The sequence below is a fragment of the Panthera pardus genome, unplaced genomic scaffold, assembly GCF_024362965.1.
Source record: "Panthera pardus isolate Hobbes unplaced genomic scaffold, ASM2436296v1 HiC_scaffold_25, whole genome shotgun sequence".
NCBI lineage: Eukaryota > Metazoa > Chordata > Mammalia > Carnivora > Felidae > Panthera > Panthera pardus.
Window position 1 is genome coordinate 12,627,700 of NW_026526821.1, and position 12,685 is coordinate 12,640,384.

At 44.1% G+C, this 12,685-nt stretch overlaps 1 protein-coding gene across 2 annotated transcripts in view; it reads right to left on the reverse strand.

Annotated features, from left to right (window-relative positions):
* The window catches only part of ARFGEF2 (ADP ribosylation factor guanine nucleotide exchange factor 2), a 99,549-nt gene that overhangs the window by 12,466 nt on the left and 74,398 nt on the right, over window positions 1–12,685 (reverse strand). For both annotated transcript variants that reach the window (XM_053890167.1, XM_019458208.2), the window contains exons 27-34: window positions 11,491–11,663; window positions 9,593–9,753; window positions 7,453–7,583; window positions 7,182–7,311; window positions 4,012–4,147; window positions 1,875–2,013; window positions 1,712–1,766; window positions 137–251 (exon numbers count right to left, since the gene is read on the reverse strand). In XM_053890167.1, the coding sequence (XP_053746142.1) occupies window positions 137–251; window positions 1,712–1,766; window positions 1,875–2,013; window positions 4,012–4,147; window positions 7,182–7,311; window positions 7,453–7,583; window positions 9,593–9,753; window positions 11,491–11,663 (1,040 nt within the window). The remainder of the gene's footprint in view (window positions 1–136; window positions 252–1,711; window positions 1,767–1,874; window positions 2,014–4,011; window positions 4,148–7,181; window positions 7,312–7,452; window positions 7,584–9,592; window positions 9,754–11,490; window positions 11,664–12,685) is intronic.

Genomic DNA, 12,685 nt, shown 5'->3' on the forward strand with positions numbered 1-12,685 from the left:
ACTGGCAGACTGAGGCACAGAGTGGAAGGAAGGCTTATCGTGTTTATCCTCTTGTACTTTGCAAATATTTAAATTGCGTAAGTGTGTTACCTATTTAAAATAAATAAATGAAAACAACTAGAAAAAGTAGCCTTACTTGCATATGGTCTACCTTTCCAGCTGTCATCGGTCGGGTTAGAGAGTTGACTCTGGCCTCTCTCAGAGGCATTTCTATCTATGCTGCTCAGAGACTGGCGGTCCAGATCCACATCCTAAAAGTAAGCCAGAGAGAAATACAATGTTCACTTTATCCACAATTGAGTACCTGGGCAGAGATGTGCCCGGCTTAACACTGGGGCTGGCCCAACTTGACGGTAAGTGCCTTGCTTAGACTTCAGTAAAATGACATTCCATGCTGGACTGCACAGGAGACATTATAAATTTCACTTATTTCTCCCTCTCTCTAAAATTTCACGTTTTCTTGGGGTGCCGGGGTGGCTCAGTCGGTTTAGCGTCTGACTTTGCCTCAGGTCATGATCTCACGGTTCGTGAGTCTGAGCCCCGCATCGGGCTCTGTGCTGACAGCTCAGAGCCTGGAACCTGCTTCGGATTCTGTGTCTCCTCCTCTCCTCCCCTCCCCTGCTCACGTTCTGTCTCTTTCTCAAAAATAAACAAACATTAAAAAAAATTTTTTTTTAAATCTCGTATTTTCTTATTCTGACTTCGAAGGTATTTCTCTACATATTATGATTTAACAATACATATGACCAATTAATGAGGACAAGCTCAAAAATACACTAGTGCCAAGAGCTAGCTTTTCAAAAAGTTGACAGAAGACAAACAAAAAATGTTTAAATAGGGTGCTTCATTTTTTAAGTTGCTATATCCTAAATGCCACCCCTTTTTTAAAGTAGGCTCCAGGCCCAATGTGGGGCTCGAACTCATGACTCTGATATTAAGTGTCACATGCTCCACTGAGTCAGCCAGATGCCCTCCAAATGACTTTTAAAATCTAATGGCTTTACAGTTATTTGGGAAGAGACGTTAATAATACAAACCCCGTATAAAGCAAAATATTGTAAAGTGAGACTTGAATTAGAACTTCTTGATGTGGCCTCACACAAAAAATAACAATCACTATTTCACTGGTGGTGGAAGAAAGCACTCTTTATTTAGGAGAGGAATAAATGAGGATAATTACACCAAAGTATTACTTCTAACCGGCAAACACCAGACCTGAGAGTCCAACAAGGGAGAATTCACTAAATATAATAATGTATAGCCACTGAAAAGGCTGCTCTCAAACAATATTTAAAAACATGGAAGACTGCTTACACGTTGTTAGGTAAAACAGTCTGTGCCAAGCGCGCCCGAATTTCAAACACGCGCGGGTTATACGTGTGCCGTCGCACAAAGTAAAAACTAGAAATGTGAACTGTGGCTTTTACTGGGTGAGGTGACTTATCTTCTGTACTTTCTAAAAAAACGTGTTAATGAACATAGTTTTTAACTCTTTTTTTTTTTAAAGTAATCTCCATGCCCCAAGTGAGGCTCCAACTCACGACCCCAAGATCAAGAGCTGCACGCTCCACTGACTGAGCCAGCCAGGCACTCCTAAAGCTTACAGCCTTTTTTGCTCACTTCCCATCAGAAAAGCACAAACTCCTTGGGCTACTTAATTTTTTTTTACCTAATACGAGATCAGAGAAAAGATGACAACAAAAACCCCTACCAAGTGTTTCTCCGATGGATCTTCCTCCATCCCTACAGGTCTCCATGTCAGCAAACTGAAGGGAATGCAAGAGAAGGAAAATGGTCAGTGTGAAAGGCAATGTGGAGCCTTAAGACATCTACTGAGCTCAGCAAGAATCAGCAACAATCACATCTGCACTCACACGTGTGGAATGGTTGTCTTGAAGATATCCAGCATACAACTGCACGTTTCATCCCAGACGTCGGGACTGAATTTCTCCCCATTGGATATCACTAAGTTTTCTAAGCAATTTGTACCTGAGCGAGCCAACTGCTCATTATCTGCAAAATAAAGCAACATCTATCATCAAACTTCCGCTGCTGGTTTGATTCCCACCAGGGCACTGATGCTTCGTCTTGCGAGGTGGGGACATGACAGAGGGTTTGCAGGCTCTTACTTAATGAAGCAATGATACAGTGTTAAAACTTTTGTTGTTGGGGTGCCTGGGTGGCTTAGTCGGTTGAGCGGCCGACTTCAGCTCAGGTCATGATCTCGCGGTCTGTGGGTTTGAGCTCTGTGCTGACAGCGCAGAGCCTGGAGCCTGCTTCAGATTCTGTCTCCCTCTCTCTCTGCCCCTCCCCCGCTCATGCTCTGTCTTTCTCTCTGTCAAAAATAAATAAAAATTAAAAAAAAAATTTTTTAAATAAAAAAAATAACTTTTGTTGTTAAACAGGCTATCAAGAGTTAAAATTACTTATCACAGCTTTACTGCTGGGATGGAAAAAGGTCAGTTTGTTAATTAACTGGCTTCTTATGTGATCAATGATAGAAGACGGAAATATTAGATCAGTGTCTCTCAAAATTTAGTCACTCAAACATTGCACTTCCAGTTTTTGCCATACTGGTATTGATTGTTTTTTCACTTATTTTAAAACTGAGTCAGTCACTTTTTGAAAAACTTTGCGAAATTAAGCTTTGTCCTAAGCCAAAACTATCTACGGAATCCAGGTCTAATGTGCTATGTAGGTATTCTTCCTAGGATGTACTAAAATCAACACATAAGTACTCAAACGAAAAATGTCCACTGATGAAGCTGTTGTTTATACTGACTCCCATAATATATTAAAAAAAAATGTTTATTTATTTTTGAGAGAGCAAGTAGGGGAGGGGCAGAGAGAGAGGGAGAGAGAGAGAATCCCAAGTAGGCTCACACTATCAGTGCAGAGCCCAACGAGGCCTTGAACTCAAGAACTCTGAGATAATGACCTGAGCCAAAATCAAGAGTCGGACACTTAATCAACTGAGCCATCCAGGTGCCCCTCCCACAGGACATTTTAAGAACATTATGGAAAATTTCAACTACGACAAAAGCAGAAACCATAGTATAATATAGAAAGGCACATCTTTTTTTAAAAATTTTTTTTAAATGTTTAATGTTTTTTTAATGTTTTATTTTTGAGAGAGACAGACACAGATTGTGAGCGGGGTTGGGGCAGAGAGAGAGGGAAACACAGAATCCGAAGCAGGCTCCGGGCTCTGAGCTGCCAGCACACAGCCTGACATGGGGCTCGAACTTGCAAACTACAAGATCATGACCTGAGCCAAAGTTGGGACGATTAACCCACTGAGCTACCCAGGCACCCCTAAAGGCACTTCTTTTTAAATATAATAATAACTACATCCATCTTTAAAAAATGCTTTAGGAGCACCTGGGTGGCTCAGTTGGTTAAGCATCCAACTTGGGTTCAGGTCATGATCTCACAGTTCATGAGTTCAAGCCCCGTGTCAGGCTCTGTGCTGACAGCTCAGAGCCCGGAGCCTGCTTTGGATTCTGTGTCTCCCTCTCTCTCTGCCCCTCCCCTGCTCGTGCTCTAGCTCTCTCAAAATAAATAAATAAATATTAAAATAATTAAACAAACAAACAAGGGGCACCTGGGTGGCTCAGGCAGCTAAGCGTCTGACTTCAACTCGGGTCATGATCTCATGGTTCGTGAGTTCAAGCCCCGCACTGGGCTCTGTGCTGACAGCTCAGAGCTTGGAGCCTGCTTCGGATTCTGTGTCTCCCTCTCTCTCTTTGCCCTTCCTTCACTCACGGGCGCTCTCTCCCTCCCTCTCTCTCTCAAAAATAAACATTAAAAAAAAAAATTAAAAAAAATAAAAAACGCTTTATAACTGACTTCAGATTGTTTCTATGTTCTTATTAAATAAAAAAATACACATTTTCACTGATTATATATTGTACTCCTTGGCATTACATTCTTGCTTTCATATACTGAAATAACGAACCTCTCATTAAAAACTACGTCAAGAAGGATGACGCCTGGAGACGGAGAGAGTACCTTGTTTTACACACCACTGCAACTGTGCAAACACATCAGAAAGAAGAACTTCATTCAGAGCTTCATAAAACTGGGTGAACACGTCACAAATAGCATAGAGCGCGTGATTGCACGTTGTCGTCATCCACTCGGATTTCTGAAAAACAACAAGGTAATGTTTAAAAGCTACTCTCCTTGTGGTAAGATGGGCCCACTCCTACCTCAGGGGAAAAACCGCTCTGCTGTGCAACCTGGAAGTATGTGTCTACAGTCTTTACAACGCTCACACCCACGGACGCAGTCACGCTGCCCAAAGGAGTGGATCCTAAGGAAAGCAGTAAACATCTGTGGGTGAAGTCTTGTGAATAAAGATGTTTATGCCACACTGGCACTTACACACTGAAAACACATATGAACAAATGCCCAAGAAGGTGGCAACTAAATTAAATTTATACATATGTCAGGACATTAATAGTCATTCAAAGGGATACTGACCAAAGGCTTTAATGATTTGGAAAAAGTGAGTAGGAGATTGTGCTAAGTTATACCTTACACCCAAAATTTACCGCTGGTAATTTCATGGCACTATTTTAAGTATTTAATGTATACAGAGATTTAGAAAATCATCGAAAAGGGAAGGGTTGCTAATTGCAAAACAAGATTCCAGAAGTGGAAGCCATAAGGGAAAAAGACTGATGAATTTGGTTCCTTAAAAGCTAAAATTTTCTAAAATGAAAACAAAACGAGAATAATAAAGTGGGCAAAAGCATTTGCAATTTATGGAAGGATATGCTATGTTACTTATACACTAAAAAGCTCCTAAATCAATAGAAGAAAGATAACTAACCCAATAGATCGGCTAAGGATGTGAAAAAGCAACTCATAAAAGAAAAAAACTGTGAATCAGCAATGTGAAAAAAAGTTTGCAACCTCACCAGCAATTACAAAACTTTGTCACTGTGATACTTATGGCCCATCAAATGAACAAGGATTAAAAAAAGTATGGGGGCACCTGGGTGGCTCAGTCAGTTGAACATTCAGCTCTTGATTTCAGCTTAGGTCATAATCTCACAGTTCGTGAGATTGGGCCCCGAGTTGGGCATTGCGCTGACACATTGGAGCCTACTTGGGATTCCTTTTCTCCCTCTCTCTCTCTGCCCTTCCCCCCACACGTGCTCTCTCTCTCAAAAATAAACATTAAAAAAATTCATTAAGGTATGAAGAGTTGGAGTGGGTATGGAGAAACGGGAACTCTTGTGCACTGTTCAAATGTAAAAGGCTGTAAATTTATAAAGATTGCGAATTTATTTGGAAGTAATTTGAAAGTACGTATCAAAAGCCTCAGTAATGTGTAAGCCCCAAACATGACATACCACTTGTCCCAAGAGAAAAAAAAAACCAAGAACAAAGGTAGCAGCAAAGAATGTTCATTTCAGTGCTGCCTTCTTTCTAATGTTTATTTATTTACTTTCGAAAGAGAGAGAGAAAGAGAGCGGGTATGCGGGGAGGGGTGGAGAGAAAGGGAGAGAGGGAATCCTAAGCAGGCTCTGCACTACAGCTGACATGGAGATCAATCCCACAAACGCATGAGACCAGGACCTGAGCTGAAATCAAGAGTCAGGTGCTTAACTGACTGAGCCACCCAGGTGCCCCAACAGTTTGCAGCTTTTAAAAACAGTATGGAAGAAGACTTAGGGTTGGGAAAAACACTCAGGTATTAAACTGATAAAGCAATTTACGGTGTGTGGGCTGGGATCCCATTTTTGTAAAAAAGAAAACACACGAAGAATGTGAAGGGGTTAACAGTGGTTGCCTGTGGAAGCTGGAACAGTGGCTGTTCAAATGTTTTCTTTGTTTTTCTGTCTTCTGATTGGTTTTACAAGGAAGAAAAATTTAAGTTACTTTAAAATAAGATTAGAAAGTTGAACTCTTATACTGTGACCTCAACCATACTTTAACCATGTAGAAGACAGAAATTTGCCAAAACATTAACTCTTATTTCTGAATGGTAAAATTGTGAGTCTTCTGCGTATTCTTTTCTTTTTTTTAAGCTTATTTATCTTGAGAGAGAGAGAAGAGAGAGTGTGAGTGGGGAAGGGGCAGAGAGAGAATCCCAAGCAGGCTCCACACTGTCAACAGAGAGCCTGATGTGGGGCTCGATCTCATGAACCGTGAGATCATGACTGGAGCCGAAGTTGGATGCTTAACTGACTGAGGCACCCAGGCGCCCCTGAGTTTTCTATATATTCTCAATATTCCATACTAAACCTATGTTGCTTTTATACCAGGGGGAGGGAGAGAATGGTATTCCTCAAAGTGGTTAAGAAAGTGACTCTTTCCCTTCTCAAAGTCTTAGAATATCCTCTCCTCCTCCCTCTATCCCTGGGGGATAAATAACAATGACAACTAGAGGCATCAGATATCCTTTAAAAAAAAAAAAAAGCCTAATAATTTGCCAACATCATCTCCAACTGTAACTTCATTAAAAACTTTTTTTTTTAAATTTTATTTTTAATTTTTAATTTTTTTTTCAACTTTTTTTTTTTTATTTATTTTTGGGACAGAGAGAGACAGAGCATGAACGGGGGAGGGGCAGAGAGAGAGGGAGACACAGAATCGGAAACAGGCTCCAGGCTCCGAGCCATCAGCCCAGAGCCTGACGCGGGGCTCGAACTCACGGACCGCGAGATCGTGACCTGGCTGAAGTCGGATGCTTAACCGACTGCGCCACCCAGGCGCCCCTAAAATTTTATTTTTAAGTAATCTCTATGCCAAATGTGGGGCTTGAAGATCAAGAATCCACATTCTTCTGACTGAACCAGCCAGGCACTCGTAAAAGTGTTTTAAATGGGTTCTTTTAGGGACCAGAGACATCCCATTGTTTACTGACTGCTGAGAAGCTGATATGGACCAAAGAACAGACAGGAGCAGTGCCCTGTTGAACTGGCAGGTGTAATGCCCAAGGGCCAAGCAGGCCGGCCATGGTGACTTCTCTCCCCTTACCCTTCCTCAGATGGGGACAGTTTCTTAGCATTAGTTGCTTCTGGTATAAGAGTTCCAAGGAGGGGGTTTTCATTTTGAAACACACCTCGTGGGGATGATGACACAATCCTGCAGCAGACAAAGGCAGAGACTCCCCCACCCCCACGCCACCTAGCCATATCTAGGGCACCGTGTTAGTCATCACCTACCTCTGACTGCTGCTCAGGGAGTTTCATGTTGTCAAAAATCCTGAACACGATTCTGAACAAGTCCTGCCACCAGTGCTTCTCGAAGGTGTGGCCATAGCTCTTCATGATCTCGAACATGACTGTGAGTCCTCTGGAGGAACAAAGCCAGGCACAGAGAGGGAATGGGTGAGGTGGAAAAGAGCAGAGAAGACGGTGGGAGAGCACGGGTCAACTAAGCCGGTGACCGAGGCTCATTCCATGACAGAAGGGGCACCGTCCGGGACATGGTTACCTTGTCCGAACATCCAGCTTGCATCTATTGATGATGCAGGAGAGCTCGAACAGGATAGGGAACCAGCCTCGGACCCAGACCCGATCGCCAGGAGCCACATTCATGTCGTCACTTGTGTATTCTTGTAGCACCTACAAGGAGGGTCGTCTCTCAGATGCAGGCCAAGCAAGCAAAGGAAGAAAGTCAAAGAGAACTACATGAAGCTCCAGGCCCCACACATCTTCCCCTCCTAAAAACATCCACTCAGGAAGGGTGGGACCGGGAATCCGGAGGAGGCAGACACAAGCCTCTTCTCCCAAGAGCACACGAGCAGCTTCCACGTATGAACCTCTGGACCTCTGTGGGTTTTAGAATAAGCCGAGTGGGCAGATCGCGAGGGTCCTGCCGGTGGGAGGTGTTCCATTAAGAAAAGCACCAAAGGTCGGGGCACCTGGGTGGCTCAGTCGATGAAGCGTCTCCCTCATGGTTCATGAATTTGAGCCCCATGTTGGGCTCTCTGCTGTCAGCACAGAGCCTGCCTCAGATCCTCTGTCCCCCACTTCTCTCTGCCCCTCCCCTGCTTGGGCGCACACTCTGTCTCTCTCTTTCTCAAAAATAAACATTAAAAAAAAAAAAAGAGCATTAAAGGTCAAAAGGTATTCAAGATGATTCCGTACCTTAGGTCTTTCTGGAATATAACTGTAATACACACTCCTTAAAACAATACCACCAGCAGCTCTTTATTGAGGGCTTGCTTTGTGTCAGGAACTGTGACAGTGCTTTATGTGGATTAACAACCCTCACGGTAACACCATGAGCCAGATACAAATAAACGTCCTACTTTACAGATGAGTTAACTGAGGCACCGGGATTATAAGTAAGCTGCCCGAGGTCATGCAGCTAGAAGCTGACAGTCTTTCCCAGTCTGGGTGGGAAGCCCTACTCCCTGTCCCACCTCTGGGATTTTGAGCCTTTTGCTCTGGAACCACTCTTGAAGCAGTGCTGTCTCTGCTGTAATGGGATTTCTTTATCAGCTCAGCTTATCCAACATTAGGCAATTTCTCTCTCTGTTTCAGTGAACTCTCCAGTACAATGGGGACATAATTCCCAATCTCATAGGTCTGATGTGGAGACTAAATAAGTCAATGCGCAGAAAAGATCTGAAGAAAAGATCTGTATGAGCCATCATAGTTTAGATGTGCTGATTCTACTTAATGTCACTGTTTGAGATGGTCGTTTAAACCAAGCAGGCTTCTTTGGAAAGGTGAGACATAACAGAATAAACTCGGACATTTCTGGGAGAAAACAAAAGATGATTTTTAAAGTGTGATTTCTCAGTCATGTCAAAATGGTAAAATGTTGTGTTTTTTGGGGGGGGTGGTAAAATGTCTTTCCTTAAGAAGTAGGTTTGTTCTTTCTCTTGCTTTATTTTTTTTTTTTTTATTTTTTTTAAATTTTTTTTTTTCAACGTTTTTTATTTATTTTTGGGACAGAGAGAGACAGAGCATGAACGGGGGAGGGGCAGAGAGAGAGGGAGACACAGAATCGGAAACTGGCTCCAGGCTCCGAGCCATCAGCCCAGAGCCTGACGCGGGGCTCGAACTCACGGACCGTGAGATCGTGACCTGGCTGAAGTCGGACGCTTAACCGACTGCGCCACCCAGGCGCCCCACTCTTGCTTTATTTTTTGAGAGAGCGAGCACGTGTGCGAGAGAGGGGAAGGTGAAAGGGAGAGGGAGAGAGAGAATCTCAAGCAAGCCCCACACCTGACTCAGGCCTTGCTCCCACCACTGGGAGATCACAACCTGAACCAAAATCAAGACTCGGACGCTCACCCGACTGAGCCACTCGGGGGCCCCAGGTTTGTTCTCTTACAGATAGAAAGGTCTAGCTTCTTCAGCTTTGCCAAACTTCAAAGCTAAATACTATTATTTTCCACAAAAACAATTAGTAGAATACTACAAAGAAGTTCGGTAGGGGTAAAACAAGTCACCTCATACACACAAAACAGCAACAGCGGCATTCTGAACTGAACGCCTAGCTGAGGGCAAACACGCACTTCTAAAAGCACAGCTGGAAAGTTCTTTGCCAGGAGTAAGGGTTTTTTGCCCCGTGATTCCTTTTCCCTCAGTGCCCGAGGGGGAGGAGAGGAAAAATGTACCCGAGGCCTCTCAGAGACATATTTCCCACAGAAGCGGATGAGCCGGATGGCCTCCATGCTGGTGTCTGGGAAGGCGGCATTGCAGGCAAACTCTGATAAGCACTTGACAGCATCCTGAAAGGAGTCGATGGCTGCAGGGAAATGGTGCTGGAAAATAGTTGCTGTGGAAACAAAGCCACACTGTTTATAAGACCAGGACTTAGAAATGGGGATCAAACACCCCCTCCCACCCCAAGACAATTACTTTTGTGAAAATCTAGGAGAAACATGTCACCATCTCCGGAAGACAACTTTTTATTAAGTTATTCAGGGATGAATCCACTGCGCACCACTTGGGCTAAACTGGTTCCTGAGCTCAAGCAACGATGCAAAGGTCCAAATATTCATTCATTCGACAAACGTTTAGAGTGCCAACTATGTGCAAAGCATGGTTGTGGGCCCTGGGGACAGAGGTGACCAATCGAATTCCCTGTCCTCACAATGCTCTTGCTCCAATGGGCAAGACAGACAGGAATCACCTGTGTCAGTACATTTATAAAATATCATCTCAGGTCGGGTGAGTGTTGGGTGAGGGGACAGAAGGCAGGAGAGGCTGCTTAGGCTGGGGGTCAGAGAAGGACTCTCTGAAGAAGTCCTACCTGACAAGTGTCCCCAAAGAAGTGAGAGAGGACAAGCCATAAAAAAACCAAGCTTCATCAGGATGCCAAGGTGTCCATTTCAATTTAAGCTACTTTAGGATGGAGTTTAAGGAATGATACAGGATAAACACTGATGTGTGTGTGAAATGGCCCCCTAGCTGCCTTCGCCGACAGAAGGTGAGCACTGAGTTAGGCCCTGGCTGGGTGATCCCGAGTGCGTCCTTTACGGCCCTGGCCGTTTCTGTCCCAAGACCACCCCTTACCTGACTGTGAAGACAAAGGGAGATAAAGAAGGTCAATGAGCTAAAGGTGAAAGGTAATTTAGAAATCTAAAGTTTCTGAAAACCTACAAATATCACCTAAGACAAAAATATGAATAGCAAGAAGCTTACAAAGAGTTAAAAGACCTCAAAAAAGATCAAAGATGATCTGCTTTATACTTTTTATGAAGACCGGGGCGCCTGGGCAGCTCAGTCGGTTGAGCGTCTGACTTCAGCTCAGGTCATGATCTTGCAGTCTGTGAGGTCGAGCCCCATGTCGGGCTGAGTGCTGACAGCTCGGAGCCTGGAGCCGCTTTGGATTCTGTGTCTCCCTCTCTCTCTGCCCCTCCCCCACTCACACTCTGTCTCTCTCAAAAATGAATAAACGTTACAAAAAACCCGATCAATATATAACCTTGTTTTATGTGTGTTTCAGGATTTAACAAATAGTGTTGGTTCACAACACAGAACTTTTCGCCAACTGCACTTTAACTCAAGCTTGAACAAAGCTTATCGAGAACGTGTATTCTCTCCAGGGACACTGGACAGCACTCCGGCACTATACTTCAGGGCCATCTTAAATGGTGAACTCACCAACAAAAAAATCAAAAATGAAAACAATACGTGGTAGTAGGTAGACCATGGAAAGGACCTTTATTTATTTACAGTGGGAGACCTGAAACAAAATGGCAGAGCATCGCCTCGCTTCACCTCAGCTGGGAACACGTGCCTCGGGCGACTCAAGTGTCTCCCTGCTGGATGCACGCATGTTTCCGCAAAAGTGCTGGCAGCACTAGTTCTGTGGTTGCGAACCATGAGACTCGACCGTATCCCCCTCACGGGGTTCTTGCGCACAAGCCTCAAGTGCTCAGAATACCACCTGCCACGTTATTATATGACGGCAGATCTCAAACAAGGAAGCCCCTTCGGGGAGTAAAAAGAGACAGGAAATAAGTGGTCACCCTTTGAGACTTGCAGGTGGGACAGGAGAGCCACTTACTGACAATGTGGCCCGTGGTCTGGAAGGCCAGCTCCACAATGTTCCCGTCGTGATCCGAGGCTGCCTGGTGGAACACGGCAAAGATGTTCTTCCAGCCTGAGCGGATGTTGGCCGCCTGGGAGTTCACCATCTGGGCGATGCAGCGGATCACCATGTCCCGGATGGTCGGAGATCTGAGGAAAGAACGGGGCAGCCATGTCAGCTGTACTTTGCATGGTGGGATGAAAGTGACACGGCATCACCTTAGAAGCAGCATGTTAAAAAAAAAAAAACCCACATTTTTAAAAGCACATAGTAATCCACATTCATTAAAAATAAATTAAATTAGAAACAACAAAAAGAAAAAACATTAAGATGATCACTGTGGCAGACAGTTAGCTGCTTTCCCAGCAGCCACCTCTCCCTCACCTCCTTGACAACAGGACTCTAGTTTTATCCAGGAAGCAACATGCCTGACCTCAGGGAACCAACCATAAACGGGACAAGACAACATGACAATCTTGTCTCATCTGTCAGGTCCTCAATTACCCAGACTTCTTTGGAGCCTGGGGAGCTATATGACTCGTTCTAATTACATATAAGAGACAGTCATGGGAATGGCATGGGGAGAGGTTTCTACTATGGCTTTGGTTTTACAAGGAAAACAATTCCTTGTCTTACAAGGAATACACATGGTAGGTTCTGCCCCCTTCCCTGGCATCCCCATTGTGAACATAGCATGATGCCTGGAGATAGAGCCTCCGTTCAGCAGCATGAAATAGTAGGCTCCAGGATAAAAAATGATCCTGTGGGTGGCCAAAGGGACAGAAAGAACCTGGGTCCTCGATGACAATTTGGGCTAAGGAATCAAAGTTGGGACTGCCTGCCTCTGACTTAAGTAAACAACACACAACCTTGTGGTTTAAGCCATCGTCGGCCAGTTTTTCTGGCTGAAAACCTTTACACGAATATAATTCTGCCACCCAGACATGACCATTCCTCAATTCTTAGCGCATATCCTCTTAGATTTTTGGGCAGGGATATACGTGTACGGTAAACACATATGCATGGATGGGAGTAGACATATATAACTTAAGATGCAACCTTTTAAATTATTACAAAACAAAACGTGAAGGTAGGAAAAATGGCCCATTTTCTGAAGCAGCTGCATGGTTCACCATGGTATTATCTGGGTATCTGTGACAGATTAGCGTAT